The following is a 12,610-nucleotide window of genomic DNA, read 5'->3' as shown; positions in this document are numbered from 1 at the left end:
TTAGGAGCTTGGAGGTAGTGACAGGGGGGCTACAGGGAACATGGATATGGAAGAAGAAATTACCACATTCAAGGTGGAAGCCAAACTCAAACAAACAGTTTAATGGCACCAAATCTCCATCCAAGAATATGAAAGGAAATAGCATATGAAATTACAAGCCCAATAGGCAAAGATTTTTAATGAATCCGTAAACTCAGGGAATTATAATCTGACTGGAGAATCTTAGATATAGGTACTATACTTGCTAAAGAAAAGAAGTGATACGGGAAACTACAGGCCTGTTAGTTTTACCCCAATTGTATGCAAGGTTCTAGAACAAATTTGAAAGTAAGTAGTTAAGGACAGAGGTAAATGGTAACTGGGATAAAATACAACATTGTTTTACAAAAGGCAGATCATACCAGATCAACCTGACCTCTTTCTTTGAGAAGATAACTGATTTTCTATACAAAGGAAATGCAGTAGATCTAATCTACCTGAATTTCAGTAAAGCATTTGATACAGTTCTGCACGGGAAATTATTAAATTGCAGAAGTTAGGGATTAATATGAGAACTGAAAGGTGGTGACAGAACTGGTTAAAGAGAAGAGTACAGTGGGTCATACTGAAAGGTGAATTATCAGGCTGGAGGGAGGTTACCAGTGGAGTTCCTCAAGAATAAGTCTTGAGACCAATCTTATTTAACATTTTCATTAATGACCTTGGGAACGTGCTAATAATATCTGTGGATGACAAAGGTGGGAGGTCTTACCAATATGGAGGAGGACCAGAATATACAAGATTTAGATGACCTTGAAAACTGGAGCAATAGAAATGGGATGAAATTTAATAGTGCAAAGTCATGCACTTAGGGACTAACAACAAGAATTTTTGCTTTAAGCTGAGGACCTACCAGTTGGAAGCAACAGAGGAGAAAGACCTGGGGGTATTAGTTGATCAGATGATGAGCTGCCAATGTAACGTGGCCATGAAAAAGTCTAATGCAATCCTAGGATATACCAGGTGAGGTATTTTCAGTAGAGATAGGGAAGTGTTATTACCATTATACAAGACACTGGTGAGACCTCATCTGGAATACTGTGTGCAATTCTGGTCTCCCATGTTTAAGAAAGATGAATTCAAACTGGAATGGTACAGAGAAGGGCTATTAGGATGATCAGAGGAATAGAGAACCTACAGTACAAGAGGAGACTCATGGAGCTTGGCTTGTACAGCCTAACAAAATGAAGGCTATGGGGAGATACAACTGCTCTCTATAAATAGATCAGAGGAATAAACATCAGAAAGGGAGAGGCGTTATTTAAGTTAAGTGACAATGTTGGCACAAAAAATGGATATAAACTGGCCATCAATAAATTTAGGCTTGAAGTTAGATGAACGTTGCTAGCCATCAGAGGAGTAAAATTTTGGAACAGCCTTCCAAGGGGGGTGGGGGCAAAAGACCTAAAACTAACTTGTTTTAAGACTGACCTTGGAATGATGAGATTAGCTACAATGGCATACAGCTCATCCGCAACTGTTATTAGCAAATCTCTCCAATGGCTGAAAGTAGAACACTAGATGGGAAGGACTGTTACCCTATGGAGAATTCTTCCCCGGTGTCTGATTGGTGGGTCTTGCCCACATGCTCAGGGTTTAACTGACTGCCATGTTTGTGATCAGGAAGGAATTTTCCCCCAGATCATATTGGCAGAGATCCTGGGGGCTTTTAATCTTCCTCTGCAGCATGGGGCACAGGTCACTTACTGGTCTGAACTAGAGTAAATGGTGGATTCTCTGTAGCTTCAGATTGGAGGACTTGAGTAACTCAAGCAGACCTACTTATTACGAGCCTACTATAGGAGTGGGTGGGTGAGGTTCTGTGACCTGCACCATGCAGGAGGTCAGACTAGATGATCATGAACAAATTGGAGAAAGTCCAGAAAAGAACAACAAAAATGATTAAAGGTCTAGAAAACATGACCTCTGAGGGAAGATTGAAAAAAATTGGGTTTATTTAGTCTGGAGAAGAGAAGACTGAGGGGGGACATGATAACAGTGTTGAGGTACATAAAAGGTTGTTACAAGGAGGGAGATAAATTGTTCTCATTAACCTCTGAGAACAGGTCAAGAAGCAATGGCCTTAAATTGCAGCACAGGCGGTTTAGGTTGGACATTAGGAAAAAGCTTCCTGTCAGGGTGGTTAAGCACTAGAATAACTTGCCTGGGGAGGTTGTGGAATCTCCATCATTGTAGATTTTTAAGAGCAGGTTAGACAGACACCTGTCAGGGACGGTCTAGATAATACTTAGTCCTGCCATGAGTGTGGGGGACTGGACTAGATAGCCTTGAGGTCTCTTCCCATCCTACGATGATCCTTTCTGGTCTTAAAGTCCATGAGAAGGCCAGACCCCTCCAGGACAAGCCAACTGGAAAACAGACAAGCTATTTCGGCTGGTGTTAGACACCTGTCTGCTACAGCTCTTACATCCCATCTTCAGGTTCAGCTCAAACAGAGCATTCACCCTCACAGAGGTGATGTGGAATGGGAATTGAGAGCCTGCCTCTAGTGATGGCCTCTATTCTGAACAGGACAGGAAAAGCTTAGGCCAAGTACCCGAAAGGATTTTGTGTCGAGTACCTTGTTACATGCAGTTTCCTTGCCCTCACTTCATACCCTGGGGTCCAGGAATCTGAGTTTTCCCTTTCTTCCAACACCATCTGTGGTTTAAAAGTCTTCAGTCGCAGAGATTATGAGGCTAGAAGGGACCACTGTGATAATCTAGTCTAACCGCCTGTATAGTGTAATCTAATACACTCAATTAATTCCTGTTTGAACCAGAGCAGATCTTTTAGAAAAGCATCAGTCTTGATTTTAAAAATAGTAGAGAATCCAACATAACCCTTGGTGAGCTTTTCCAAGGATTAATTACTCTCACTGTTAAAAATGTATGCCTTATTTCCTGACTCAATTGGTCTAGCTTCAACTACCTGCCACTGGATCTTCTTAAACCTTTGTCTGCTAGACTGAAGAGCCCATTATCAATGTTTTGTTCCCCCATGAAGGTACTTACAGACTGTGATCAAGTCCCACCCTTAACCTTCTTTGTTAAGCAAAACAGATTAAGCTCTTGGAGTCTCATTGGGAAACATGCCTAATAATCCTCTGATCTTTCTTGTGGCTCTTCTCTGAACCTGCTCACATTTATCAACATCCTTCTTGAACTGGACACACCAGAACTGGACACAGCATTCTAGCAGTGGTTGTTCCAGATACAGAGGTAGCATAAGCTCTCTACTACCCGATATCCCCCTGTTTATACATCTAAGGATCTCACTACCTCTTTTGGCCACGGCATCACACTGGGAGCTCATGTCGGACTGAGTTATCCAGACCTGAATCCTCCAAATTTCCCCACTCTGGTAAGTCAGAACTGCAAATTCCCTAGGCCAGAACAGCAACATCTGGTTTATTTGGTCCTCTCCACTAGCGTCACTCTGCCTGCATCCACCTTACAGAACTAGTAGCAGATCGCTGCCCAAGGAGGGAAGCGGATTCCTCCCCTTCCATTGCCTTTTTAAACTCAGGCAGAGCACAAGGCAAACAGAGAACCTCTATCCTGAAATCTAAGACGATTATAAATACATAATTGCCTCACCATTTGGTTTATTTTTAGCCTGGTGTTTCCCCAGCACAGATGCTGTGTGGAGTTAAGTGGCATGTCAACATGCGGCATGCCTGACTCAGAGAGTCAAGTGCTGCTAGGAGCCCCATCACTAGCCTGCAAGCCCACATTAAGCCAACGCCTCCAGGCGATACAGTAGCTGCTTAAGGATAGGACTGGGACAGAATGAGAAGGGACACTCTGCACTAGATCCATACCTCTTGCATCTGAAGAAGTGAGGTTCTTACCCACGAAAGCTTATGCTCCCAATACTTCTGTTTGTCTCAAAGGTGCCACAGGACCCTCTGTTGCTTTTTACAGATTCAGACTAACACGGCTACCCCTCTGATACTAGATCCATACCGACGCTTGAATGCAAGAATCCACAACTAGTGGATCGGTTTGTGCCAGCACCCAAGCACCCCGCCCTTCCCAAGCCAGTAGACACATCAGGCAAAAGAATTACCTTTTCCCAAGGAATGACATCTGCCGTTTTGCTCAAATCAGGTCAGAAACATACTGGCTTCCGCCTCCTCTCCAGGCCTCCCTCACCCCCATTTTCACTCTCCCACCTCCTGCTGCATAAAATCCCTCCTGGACACAACTAACACAAACCCTGGCACAAGACAGTCCAATGCTGCTTTCTCCGGAGAAGCTGGTGTCCCCCACAGGGACAGAGAATCCAGCAAGTCCAAGGGATTCCCATGGGAAAAACACGTCACCATGTGGCAGAGAGAGGGGCCATTCATGTCCACCAGTTTCATCACTACGGCAACTCTGCTTCAGGAACCACAGCGAGGTGGGCCATACAAGTACCCAAGACAGAGCGATTTAGCTAAGGAAGAACAGATATGGTTCCCTCCTGAACCTGCCAACCCCCAACACTTAGGCTGCCCCTGGTGCCCTCCCACTGCTTGGATCCTGAGCTCCCCAATGCAGCACAATCAATCATCCCACACTATTCAACCAGCCAGGACTGATCACCAGGGATACGCCTTCCCATGGTTCAAACCTGTGCCAATAACTGCCCCCATCAAAGAAAGGGCCTGCCCCGCAGGTTCTGCTGTCCTCAGCCACAACATCCAATGCAGCAGGGTCTTGGCATCTCAGGTTCACCCTTGCAGAGGGAGAAAAAGCTATTTGTCAGTAGGATTTAAATACACACTCTCCTGGAAGATTTCCCCACTGCCCAAGCCAAGCCATGTGGGGCAGACACCCCTAGCACAGGAGGAGGCAACAAGTGGGATCCAGCCAAGTTCCCTACCCAGGCAGCACAATCAGCCGGGGTGGGGAGAATATGTTGGTTTTGGTGCATCACACAAAGATGGAGGCTCTCGGTGACAGAACGTAGGATTAGAGCGAGACTCGGTCCCTCGTTGCTTGAGGCACAAGCAGCCCCTGGAGGTCAGGAGGGGAGAGAGCTCCCTGCAGGCTGGGCTGGGCATAGCACAAGGGGAAGGAGCAGCTCCCATCATGCTCTAGCAACTCCTCTGGGAGGGAAGGCTGCTGTGATGCAGGGAAGAAACAGATGCTCCTCCACCTGCCAGGCCACCCCCTAAAGCCCAAGGGATACACCTTGCCCAGCCCTACTCTGATAGGAGGCAGTAGGACTTGCACTTATCCCCTGCATGAATGCTGGGAGACACCCAGTTACTCACCTTCTCACCCCCCATGCCCCTCCCCACCCCAGCAGCAAAGCTCCTACCTCTGCCTGGGCACCGGGATGTAGGCCGAATGCAGAGGGGGGCGCTGCTCCAGCCCCACGGTGAGGAGTCGCAGCGCTGCCTCCTTGTTCGATCCCTCCAGCTGGCTGTGGGCCATGGCAGGCAGGACCTGCTGCTCATCCACCTTCCTGCCATTCAGCACCAGAGTGTCCGTCAGGCCCCTCGGCTCAGCTTCTTCCAGCAGCACCTTGCCATTACAGCTCTGCAAGATACGACAGAGGGACAGAGCTCTCGTCACGGGCGTCGGGGCGGGCAGCAGGGTTATAAGATTTAGGGGTCCAATGCAGCAGAACCCCAGTCATCCCAGGGACCCTGAACCAGCCCTAGCAAGCTTTGAAGCCTGCATCCAGAGTCACCCCTGAGCAAAGACTGCTCTGGTGCTCCTCTCCCGGGAGCCCCGCAGGACGAGAACTTGAGTCAAACCTTGGAGGATGGATGCAGTTTCAAAACAGAGCACGTTAGGAGTTAAAGAGAAGCCAGGTTAGTCTGCAAGTCAGGGACCCCACCACAGGTTCTGCAGTAAACAAAGCCGCTTCGTTAGCAACAGCCAGACCCCATTTTTCCCCTTTCTGAAAAGGCAACTGCTTCAAATAGCCCCTTCCCTCACCTGCAAACTCACCCCCTCCAAGAGACAGACACACATTTCACACACAGACACCCCATCCAAACTGAGGTGCAGGGGGGGTGGGGGAGAAGTCTGCTCTCCTGCTGTTCTGCGTATAACTAGAGGACTTTGGTCCCCAGGGCCACCAAGTCAATACTTCACTCCAGGGCTAGAATTATACCTTTGGCCTATAACATACACACACAAAAAAACACACACATATACAACCCACAAGTGATTTTTTTAAACACATGCTGGATTACCAGCTACATAACCCCCATCTGGAGAGGGACTTTGCTGGCTCTTTCATCTCTCACCATGAGCCCTCCATGTCTGCAGAGAATCAGCCAGGTCTGGTTTCTGCAAACAGGACAGCAGCAAGGCTCCCAGACACCTTCAAGTTATCTTACACAAACACAGCAGGTGTGAATCAAGGCAGCTCAAGTCACCCCTCCCGCTTGCGCTAAAACCGATGGCAACCGTCTGCAAACCCCTTTCATTTTTCTGTAGCAGTGCTCTGTAACAGGCCCCACCCCCTCCGCCCCATTGTGCGACACTTATGCCAAGCAGCACTTCCACGCAGGAGCAGTCCAACTGACTTCAATGGGACGGCTCCCACACGTTGCCCTGGGTAATGGTTGCAAAGTTGGGCCATAGCTACAGGAAGTAGACTCGCCACAGCTCTCAGCAAGAACACGCTCCTACAGGAGGGAGGGTTTGAAACCTATGGCTGAACTGCATCTGCACAGACTGTACTCCTCAGCGTCTAGACGACACACTGCTAACCCCTCCAGAAAGGAAGCTACACAGAACAGAATGCATCTGCTTATTCCTCAGATATGGCCCTGAGAGCCAAGCTCGCCCCACTCCTAACCCTACCAGAGTAGCTCAGAGGCTCCGTCTACACTAGGACAGTGGGACAGTTTTAAAGAGGACCGTTTACATTCAGTTCCCACCCATCCTTTTTGCCTAGCCACTCAAGCTGGCAGCGTGGGGAGCAGGGGACGACTGTTAGGTACCCACTGAGGATTTGGGAGGGGTGGTTAGTGAGCAAACAGTGATCTGAGAATGCAAGCGACCGATCATTAAGTGTTCTCGAACTGCCAAGAACTGTCACTTCCCACTGACTGCAGTGCCACCTTCTGGAGAGGTCAGAGCTGATCAAGGCCCCTTCCAGCCACATGGAATCCAGCTAAAGCCAGCTGTGCATGAGGTCTGCATCTCCGTTTGATAAGGCCAGACAGACAGAAAATGGGGTCCAGTTGTACAGAGAGACAGGTATGGTCAGTGATCCTTTTAAACAGGAACAGTGTCACAAATCACTGAAAGTAACTACAAAAAGAACAGGAGTACTTGTGGCACCTTAGAGACTAACAAATTTATTAGAGCATAAGCTTTCGTGGACTACATCCCACTTCTTCCACGAAAGCTTATGCTCTAATAAATTTGTTAGTCTCTAAGGTGCCACAAGTACTCCTGTTCTTTTTGCGGATACAGACTAACACGGCTGCTACTCTGATACCTGAAAGTAACTAGCTGCATTTCTAATATCCTCTTATTGATTCTACTCACTACTGATGTTCTTTGTTTACTTGCACTATTGTAACACTAGTAATAATAGCAGCATATCTAGTCATGTCCGGTTTAAAACAAACAAAACAACTAAATTTCTGTCCTGACGCCTTCCACAGTGTCCCACTGCCATTTAGTATCTACTTGCGTCCCCACCCCTGTAACGTGCACATTTCTGCCCAAACCATTCTGTTACAGGCCTTCTGAGACAAAAAAAACAGCATTTGCTCCCCCTCTTCCTTAACAAATGTGCACAGGAATCAGGCAAATTTTAAACCGTGACTGTGGTGGGAATGAGGAGTTACCAATTTGAGAGGTCAAATGTATTAGGTACTATGCTTCAATAGCCATTGTGACTGGACCCGGCCTTTTTCAAAGACACCTGATGTCAAAAACTGCTGGGCTCCTATCATTAGTGTTGTTCGATATATTCATAAGCCACCTGGAAAAAGGTGTAAACAGTGGGGTGGCAAAGTTTGCAGATGAAACAAAATTACTGACCGCAAAAAGTTATAAAGGGATTTCACAAAACTGGGTCACTAGGCAAGAAAATGGCAGATCAAATTCAATGTAGACAGAAAAACTAATGCACATTGGCAACAAGTAATATAGACCCCATCATTTTGTATGTATAGTTGGCATTACGTTTTTCCACTCAAGAAACAGGTCTTGGCGTCATTGTGGATAGTTCTCAGAAAATATCTAGTCAAAAATGCAGCAGCAGTCAATGAAGCTAACAGAATGCTAGGAACCATTAGGAAAGATAGATAATAAGACAGAAAATATCAAAGCCACTATATAAATCCCTGGTACGCCCACCCCTTGAATACTGCATGTAATTCTGGTTGCAGTAGTTTCAAAAAAAAGTATAATTGGAAAACGTACAGAGAACAGCAAGAAAAGTCATTGGGGGTATGGAACAGCTTCCATACAAAGAAAGTTTTAAGAGACTAGGACTATTCATCTTAAAAAAAAAAAAAAGCCAACTAAGGGGGGATAGGATAGAGATATATAAAATCATGAATAGTGTAGAGAAAGTGAATAGCAAAGTGTGTTATGTGAAAGAGTAAATAAGAAACAGGGTTAATCCAATGAAATGAATAAGCAGCAGGTTTAAAAACAAACACACAGCCAACCTGTGGAACTTGTTCCCAGGGGATGTTGTGAAGGCCAAAAATATAATTGGGTTCAAAAAAGAATTAGGTAAGTTTGTGGAGGACAGGTCCACCAGGGAGGCTATTAGCCAGGATGGTAAGGGATGCAACCCCGTGCTCTGGGTGTCCCTAAGCCTGACAACCAGAAGCTGGGGTTGTACAGGGGATGGAATACTCGATAATTGCCTTGTTCTGTTCATTCCCTCCCAAGCATCTGGCACCGGCCACTGTCGGAAGCCGGGATACTGGTTTAGATGGACCATTGATCTGACCCAGTGTGGTCATTCTTACGCAACTCCTAAAATGAATCACCTGCTACATACAGTAACTGTTGCCATATTGTACTCCAGGCCTAAAGAAGTCCACTAAGAAGCTTCAACAGCAACATTATTTTTGAAAAACAAAAAAACAAAAAAAACAGGGGGGGGGGAATTGAGCCTCTAACAGTAGCTATCCCCACACTTGGTTAAAACAAGTGTACGAGTTTGGGATTGGGGGGGAAGCGAAGACACCCCATTGAGTAAGAAGAACAGGAGTACTTGTGGCACCTTAGAGACTAACAAATTTATTAGAGCATAAGCTTTCGTGGGCTACAGCCCACTTCTTCAGATGCATATAGAGTGGAACATATATTGAGGAGATATTTGTTAGTCTCTAAGGTGCCACAAGTCCTCCTGTTCTTTTTGCAGATACAGACTAACACGGCTGCTACTCTGAAACCCATCGAGTAAGTTCAGTCTTTTTACAAAAAACCTAGAATGTGCTAGTATCAAAAGCGCAGAGGAGTTTGTTGTGATAAGTATCTCCCCCCTCCTGCTCCCTCAAGCTTGGCTTAAGTCTGAGCAGTGGCTAACGTAAGAACCAGAAAAGTGCAGCTGACAGAAAGTACAAGTGGTTATCATCTTCTTCTTACAGCGGGGAACTTACAGCTGCGTAGCCAAGGCTCTCGGGGGTGTGAAAATTCACAGCCGAGATATGTAGTGAAGCCAAGCTAACCCGCGCGTAGCTGGGCAGTAAAACTCTTCCAGCGACCTGGCTTCCGCCTCTCAGGGAGCTGGATTAACTACAGCCAGGGGAACCCCCTCCCACCGCCACAGCGAGCGTCTACACTGAAGCAGGACAGCGGTGCTGCGTTGGAAGTGTAACCAGCCCCTTGTCTCAGAGCAAGCAACCCTGCTCCTGCAGGAGCTCCCGGGGCTGGGCACACACTGGGTCCCGCACAGAACTGAGGCCGGGGAGCGAGGTCTTTCCCCCCGCCCCAGTTTAGGGGCGGTAGGACGGATGTGCAGAGCCTTGGGTGGATCCCACCGAGGCTGGAAGGTCGCTCCTCCCCCATGATCTCCGCCCCACCCCCGGAGCTAGCGCTTTCCCTCCCTCCCCCCGCCCCGCCCCCCGGGCCATGCAGCGCCCTCCCCCACCCCGGGGCTGGCCGCCCCCTCCCTCCCCCCGCCCCGCCCCGCCCCCGGGGCTGGCTGTCCGCGCGCGGGGTGATTGATGGCCCGTGCATTCCTGCAGCGCCGAGCGGGCGGGCGGGCCGGCGCTAGGGGGTGGGGGGCCGGCCCCGCTCGGCCCAGGCCCGCTTCCCTCTAAACTTTCCGCACGGCCACTTCTACCGAGCGGCGCCATCTTTAGCGAGGGAAACTTTCCCGGCACCGCGGAGCCGGCCGGCAGCCACCCCCGTCTCCGCCCGCCCGCGAACGCGCTGCAGCGGCCCGGCCTCCGGGGCGGGCGGGAAAGAGGCTTTGCAAGTCCGGGCAGGACCGAGGTGTCAACAGCCCCCGCTGACACCCCCCCCTCCAAAAAAAAAAAATAAAATTGCAACGGCGCCTTCAACCGACGCCCACCCCCACCTCCCCCAGCGGGGAGCGACACGTCCCTCCGTGCAACCCCCTCGGCGAACTCCCCCCACGCAACCCCCCCGGAACTCCCCTCCCTCCGCCCCAGCTGCCCCCCATGCAAGCCCCCCGCCCCGTGCAAGCCCCCTCCTAGGGGGAGCGCCCCACTTATCAAGGCGCGACACCCCCCACAGGCGGCTCCTCCACGCACATGCAAACCCCAGAGGCAGCCGTAGCAGGCCACGGGACACACCCACCCCGCCGGTGCAGCGCTCAGCCCCGCTCCCCCTTGGCAGGCTCCGGGGAAAGGGTCGGGCCGCCCGTTACCTTCGGCAAATGCTTGGCCCGGCCCTTGCCGGGGCTCTTCCCCTCGAGCCCGTTGGCCACCGCCGCGTCCTCGCTACTTTTCCGCCGCCGCCGCCGCAGCAGGGCATCTTCCACCAGCACCGTGTAGACGGCGTTGCTGGCCGCGGAGGCGGGGGCTTTGCACGCCTGGATCACCCCGCAGTACAGCCCGTGGCGGTGGGCAGCCGACGGGGGGCTGCAGTCGGGGCAGCAGGGCCCGGCCGCTGTTAAGCCGGGCGGAGGGGAGTAGAGCCGGCTGTCCGGGGCGGCTCTCTTGGGGAGGCGCTTGGGATCCATGACCCCCGCGAGAGGGACCGAGCCCCCTCCCGGCAAGGGAGAGATGGGGGGCGCCGTGCGGGCGGAGGCTGCAGCCCAGCCGGTGTCTTCGGGTCGCTCCCTCCACACCGAGCTCCCCCGGTCTCTGCACCCGCCGACCACGCCCCCCCCTCCAGCCCGCGCTCTCCCCCTCTCGAGGCTCGTGCGAGCCGGGGAAGCAGTCTCCACTCCCCGCCGCTCGCCATTGGCCCGCTCGCTGTATCAACATTCCGAAATGGAATATAGGCCCCGGCCCGGAGCCGGCTCGCACGCCCATTGGCCCCACGGTGTTGCCAATTAGCGTAGGGGCGTTCCATTCGCCCCGCCTCCCTCCCCTGCCCGGTTGTTGTAGCTGCTGCTTGACTTTGATTTCAGACAGGGAGGGAGATTGGGGTTGGGGAGGGAGCCGGGGTTTGCCGCTGGGTTTAGCGGCCATCTTCAGGGGCTTGGGTGGGGAGTGAAGGAGCCCTTTCGCCTTGGCGCTTTGGGGTGAGGAGAGAAAGCAAAGCCTCCAACGGGCAAAAATGGTTCATTAGTTAAAAGCTGCATGTGTTGTTGGGTTTTTCCTAAATGTAACCACTTGGAGATGGACCCCAGTCGAACCCCCCTGGCTCTGAACTTTGGGGAAGTTGGATTCAGATCTTAGCCTTTAGTTGGGATTCTGTACTTGGCAGCTGGGGCCCACCTTTATTGGCTATAAATAGGCTCACAAAAGCTGTTTGGAGAAATGAGTAAGCCAGTAACAGTACTTTTCACAACTAAAGGACCCACTGTCTGAGCATTTTAAAATAACTTAGCAATGTGTATCATTTATTTAGAGTCCAAACTACCTGATCTGAAGAGATTACAATCTTAAAACTCTTCACACAGCGCACAGTCAACCTGTGGAACTCCTGGCCTGAGGAGGTTGTGAAGGCTAGGACTATAACAGGGATTAAAAGAGAACTGGATAAATTCATGGAGTTTAAGTCCATTAATGGCTATTAGCCAGGATGGGTAAGGAATGGTGTCCCTAGCCTCTGTCTGTCAGAGGGTGGAGATGGATGGCAGGAGAGAGATCACTTGATCATTACCTGTTAGGTTCATTCCCTCTGGGGCACCTGGCATTGGCCACTGTCGATAGACATGATACTGGGATCGATGGACCTTTGGTCTGACCCAGTATGGCCGTTCTTATGTCCTAAAGGCAGATAATGACATGGGCGAGGTATACACTATACAAAGTCTTTGGCATGTGAAGTTTCTGTGTATCTTGTTAGTTCCAACTTAAACAAAAACAAAAAAAACTTTCTCCATCTTCCAGTCAGTCCTGGTACCCAACTCACACATCACCAGGTTTGTTTAAAACAAACAAAAGGAAATATTTCTTCATACAAGGCACAGTCAACCTGTGAAACTCTTTGCCAGAGGATGTTGT

General features: G+C 50.0%; 1 protein-coding gene across 11 annotated transcripts in view; it reads right to left on the bottom strand.

The window, feature by feature from the left end:
• SLC2A4RG (SLC2A4 regulator) overlaps positions 1–11,300 on the bottom strand; it is a 71,172-nt gene extending 59,872 nt beyond the window's left edge. For 9 of the 11 annotated variants that reach the window (XM_054045740.1, XM_054045743.1, XM_054045735.1 and 6 more), the window contains exons 1-2: positions 10,861–11,300; positions 5,350–5,570 (exon numbers count right to left, since the gene is read on the bottom strand). In XM_054045740.1, the coding sequence (XP_053901715.1) occupies positions 5,350–5,570; positions 10,861–11,175 (536 nt within the window). In that variant the 5' untranslated portion in view covers positions 11,176–11,300. Of the gene's footprint in view, positions 1–5,349; positions 5,571–5,975; positions 6,085–10,860 lie in introns of those variants that run through there. The other 2 variants (XM_054045741.1, XM_054045744.1) reach the window with 2 other exon arrangements.
• Between the last annotated feature and the right edge of the window lie 1,310 nt (positions 11,301–12,610).

The sequence above is a fragment of the Malaclemys terrapin genome, chromosome 12 (genome assembly GCF_027887155.1).
Source record: "Malaclemys terrapin pileata isolate rMalTer1 chromosome 12, rMalTer1.hap1, whole genome shotgun sequence".
NCBI classification, from domain to species: domain Eukaryota; kingdom Metazoa; phylum Chordata; order Testudines; family Emydidae; genus Malaclemys; species Malaclemys terrapin.
The sequence above is the reverse complement of the archived record's forward strand: the minus strand, read 5'-3'. Positions and strand labels throughout refer to the sequence as shown.